General features: G+C 27.9%; 1 protein-coding gene across 2 annotated transcripts in view; it reads left to right on the top strand.

Moving 5' to 3' along the window:
* Positions 1–5,089, top strand: part of mRpL47 (mitochondrial ribosomal protein L47) — a 13,029-nt gene that overhangs the window by 6,822 nt on the left and 1,118 nt on the right. For both annotated transcript variants that reach the window (XM_014423021.3, XM_067045951.1), the window contains exon 5: positions 1,388–1,547. In XM_014423021.3, coding sequence (XP_014278507.1) covers positions 1,388–1,547 — 160 coding nt within the window. The remainder of the gene's footprint in view (positions 1–1,387; positions 1,548–5,089) is intronic.

The following is a 5,089-nucleotide window of genomic DNA, read 5'->3' as shown; positions in this document are numbered from 1 at the left end:
TTAAAATAACAAAATATTCAAATGATGTTGAAATAACTTTGAACATGCTGTTTACTTATAAAAGGCAAATTGATACCTCTATTATACTTATAATTAAAATCGGCATCAAAGGAAGTAAGGTTCTGTTATTTGTGTCTATTGTATTACTCTACTGTCTGCATCCCTGACCATCTTTTCCTCGTGTTGAATCTACAGTCAATAATAAATACATCATTATAATTCAATTTAATTAGGATGTTATCTATAGATTGCAAATTATTATTAGCTTAAAATTATTATATATATTTTAAATTTTGTTGCTAAAAAATATTTAGCCATAATAGCAATATTACAAACTGCCTGGCCATCATCTCACTCACGAAAATAGTTGAATAAAATGCCCAGCAGAGTGCACTAAAATAGCAATGTTAGCATACAGTTAATCTCTATGAATCTTTGTGATAGCTATAAGCTCATTTAATAGTTGATTGCACATAGTTTCATTTAATAACTAACATTAAAACATTTATACTTCATAACAAAGAATTGTTTACTTTCACTTACCGATATATATAAAATAAATTAGGAAAGTTAGGGAAAGTATTGCAATGATGCACAATTTAGAATTTGTGTGCACGTGTCTTGCTCAAAGCGTGTGTCATGCTTGTGTGGGTGTGTTGCTCAAAAACAAAAAGTCATAAGAAATTGAAATTACATATTTAATATGCTGACTGGAAGTACCACTTTATGAAATCAATTTTTCACATTTTTATTTTTATTTTTCTCCAAAACGGCTTTAACGATTTTTATTAAAATGAGCATCTCAATGAACAATTCAATGGTCTATAATATCGGCTAGAGCTCCTTATCCTCATTGAAATAGCTTGACTGGACTTATAGCAAATTTGTAAAAAATGAATCTTCCTCTTACCTTTAATTTTGTTTATTTGAAAAAAAAAAATAGCCACTTCTCATTATCAGCAATAATAAGCAATGTATAATTACAAATTATAAAAGAATTTTATAGCTAACTAAAAGGAAAAATAGGTATTACCAAATCGAATGGGAAAACCGAGACTGTTCAATTTTTTCTGATTGCAGGATGGATTTATTATCTTTTATTCAACTATTGTGTTCCTTAAAATATAAAATTTATATTTGTTATTATAACCTCGAGAAACCCTAAAATATAACTAACCTATACAAAACTTGGGAAGGTAAGGAGAGGGAGGGAGAGGGGTAAGTGAACGTTGTGTGATGGTGTGCACCAGATTTTTAACTTTCTCTCAGTGTCTATATTTTGGTGATGGCAACAATTAATGTTTTTAATATTTTCATAATCTCTCTAGATGTAAAATATCTCCAAAACATTCATTATGCTCATTACATCCAGCTTGTTAAATTTCAGGTTTACGCACCTTTTATAAGATGAGGGAACATATACTCCCTAAAGATATGAACAGAAGTTGGTGGAAGAAACATAAACAGTGGTACAACTTTAGAGAATGTGATAGATTCCTCTCGCTCTACAGAGAAAAGTTATTTCTGGAAAAGAGAAAAGCTAGGAAGTGAGTATGAACCTATATTTTTCTCATGTTTACAAAGAAATTATCTCTTGTTGAGTATTTATAGTTTGAAGATTGTTGGTGTTTACTTTTGAATCTTGTCGTCAATTTCTTTACAGTAAAACACTATTGATCCATTTTTTCGCAGAGATGAATTTATTGTTACTACGGACATTACCCAACAGCAACTCAGTTATGCAAAACTTTGTTCCCTAGAATCATATTATATATGATATAATATTGTACAAATTTAGAACCAAGTAAGAAATTGTAATGAAATTTTCTTTATTTGTATTTGAGTATATTAAAGATATACGAGTAGAGATAATATGAGTATATTAAAGATCACATATTTAAAAAAAAAAATATTCTTATAATTTTCTACAGTATGGTAAAATCTGAAGGAATTGCCAATATGCAAAGCAGGTTGATTTGTGCATCTTTTACAATAAAATTTTATTGTCCATCTGAAATTCGTCTTCACTGCTGCTTATATCATGAGACTCACTGGTGTTTGGTCATTTTGCCATTTTTATAATAAAAAAATAAATAAATAAACTAATGATTATAAAAATGAAAGAAAGGATGAAGGAATGGTTTAGAAATTACTAATGGTAAATTACAAAATCACCACATCGTCTTATTACTGTAGACATCTTTAATATTGAACGCTTCAATACTATAATTCTTGTAAATTTCTTTTCTCAGTTTTTGGATTGCTTTGTTATCTCTCAAGTTTCCCCATATCATTGAACCATACTCGTGTACCTTTGTTCAACTAATCCTACATATTGCTCAACGGATTAGAGAAGTGTATAGTCCTTCGTGAATGATATCTTTTGATGTAAAACCTGTAAGGTTGATTTATCTATCATGCATCTTAATATTTTTATCTGTTTTTGTGCCATTTTAATAGAAAACTACAGGAAAACATGGATTTCTTTTAAAAAATTTGGTGCAATAAGCACATTCTCTGTAATCACTAGTAAATTGTCATGTCCCCCCAGAGAGGACAACTAAGTGTTATGCTAGACTTACATTGTATACTCAGAGGGGACAACCGACTGCATAGGGTTAATATATTTCTTTTAGTGCATTATTTTGAGATTTTTTTTTTAATTTATTGTTTAAATTAATGTCTAAAGTTCAATGCTCGTATATAAAATGTCAAAAATAGTTCAATCCTTATTTAAGTAACTTTTTTTTTTTTTTTAAAGAAATACGCTTTGCTCTATTGGCTTTGTTTGTTACAATAGATATTTTTGAAATTGTGTAAAAAATACAAATTATTTTTTTCAACCCATATGAATCCTCACCCTCCCAGTTGTCCATATCCAAATATAAGGTTCCCGATGGGAAATAATTTTCAAATTAAAGTTAATATCATTTAATGTAAAAACCAAAGAAAACATCGAAAAATCACTCATCATATTGTTTATAATGATTATGATGAGTTGATATTTGGCCATGGACACAGATAAATGAGGATTTGATGGTTTGGGGTGCGGTCAGTGAACGATAATGAGTAAAAACTTATTTATAGGTGACGTTACTAGCCAGAATTCTAGCCTTCATCAGGGCTAAAAATAAAAAATAAGATAACAACCATTGAATAAAAGGTTATACCTAATCATTAGAAAAATAATTAACATTATAGATACATAAATAGCGTTGAAGGAATAGTTTAAGTTTATAAGAAGATATGTGAGAAGAGTAATTTTTAAATTAAGTAGTAGAAAAGAATAGATAATAAAATACTTATGAAAATCTAGTTAGTAAATAGATGTGCAAAATGAAAATTATTAAAATAGTAAGAAGTGAGAAATGAAACATATATATATATTTTGTAATATTCAAAAATTATCTAAAGTCAATAAAAAGGAAAATTGATAGTTTTTACTTAATCTCATATCTAAAATATATAGTTTTCAAATCAAATATTAAATAGATATGAGAATTTATATTTTATTATATATAATATTATAAGCTCTTGATCTCAGGGTGGGTTTCTAGGCAATCAGAACAGAGACTTTTCTACTAATAACAATTCATTAAATTAATTATTACTAATAACCATCTTTACAAATCTGCTTAAATTCTACTATGAGCAACACTAACCAATTACTCCTTGTCTTATTTCTCAACAAACAAACACTGAATGTAAACAATCTCATTCATCAGCGATCCAGTCACTTTGTCTTCATGGATGTTCTTTTGATGTCTTTGTTCTTCAAAATAGTAAGCCAGGGATCTTCAGGACATCCTGCCTCTACGCAAAGTCATCCTTCTCCCGCCTAAACATCAAGTGAAGTCCAAACCAAATGTCCTGTCTAGATGCTCATTGTAAACATCGATTGTAGCACAACAGTTTTGAGTTTTTGCTTATGATCTTGTTTATAAATATTTTTTTTTAATACTTATTCTTGACTTTTATTTTTTCTTAAATTTACGGTAACTATAATTATGATGGGAAATTAAATAAAGTTTAAAATATTTAAATCTGCTCAACATGACCGCGATTCAACAGACTTCAGGAATACACGCTGTGCCACCTTTGTTTTGAAAAATGTATTTTTACTTCATATTTGACTGATGAAAATTGGCTAGCTTGGTTTTTGATTCAATATAACAAATGAACAATACTGAAACTATACATAAAAATAAAAACATATTAAAAACCATTTATATATATAAAAATAACTATTTGCTCATAAAAGAGGATATTATAATATATATGTAGGTAATATATAGGTAACATTATTATATAAATAAGTCCTGTTATTTTACTAATTATTGCCATTATTTTACTCACATATTAAATTAGATACACATACATTTCATTTCTCACTTCTTTCATTACTTTATTCTAAATAATTGTCATTTTGTACATATATTTACTAACTAGATTTTCTTATGTATTTTATTATTTGTTCTTTCCTCTTACTTAAATTTAATATTAGTCTTCTCCTATAGCCTCTATCTTCTTATAATATTTAGACTATTTATGTCTTTCCACACTATTTAAGTATCGATAATGTTAGTTATTTTCTAATCATTATCTATAACCTTTTATTCATTGGTTGTTATCTTGATTTTCATTCTTTGCCCTGATAAAGGCTAGAAATTCTTGTCAAAACGTCAGCAGTATTAAACAAGTTTTTACTTATTTGACCGCACCCCTAACCACCTTTTCCTCATCGTATTATTTCACCTTTGAGGAGAAATGGGTTAGCCAGTAATGTTTCACTGATTTAACTAGATTGAGTACTTTTACTGTGATCTGAAACAAATTATTTAAACTAAACCATCAGTAACTTACAAAAGAACAGAAAAGTTTACTACGGTTTACAGCAAATCTCGACTTGTGAACTTATTGCAATTAGCACAGTAAAAATTACATGTCATTAATTCATTCTAAAATGGAAAAAAAAATTGTGGTGTTAATGAAAGATTAACATTAATGCATTTTCATTGAAAGGTTTTGTTGTATAATTAAGCTAAGTAAAAAGTTATTGTTGTATAATTAAGCTAAGTAAAAAGTTATT

Source organism: Halyomorpha halys, unplaced genomic scaffold (genome assembly GCF_000696795.3).
Source record: "Halyomorpha halys isolate HHAL.00 unplaced genomic scaffold, Hhal_1.1 Scaffold399.1, whole genome shotgun sequence".
NCBI lineage: Eukaryota > Metazoa > Arthropoda > Insecta > Hemiptera > Pentatomidae > Halyomorpha > Halyomorpha halys.
The sequence above is the reverse complement of the archived record's forward strand: the minus strand, read 5'-3'. Positions and strand labels throughout refer to the sequence as shown.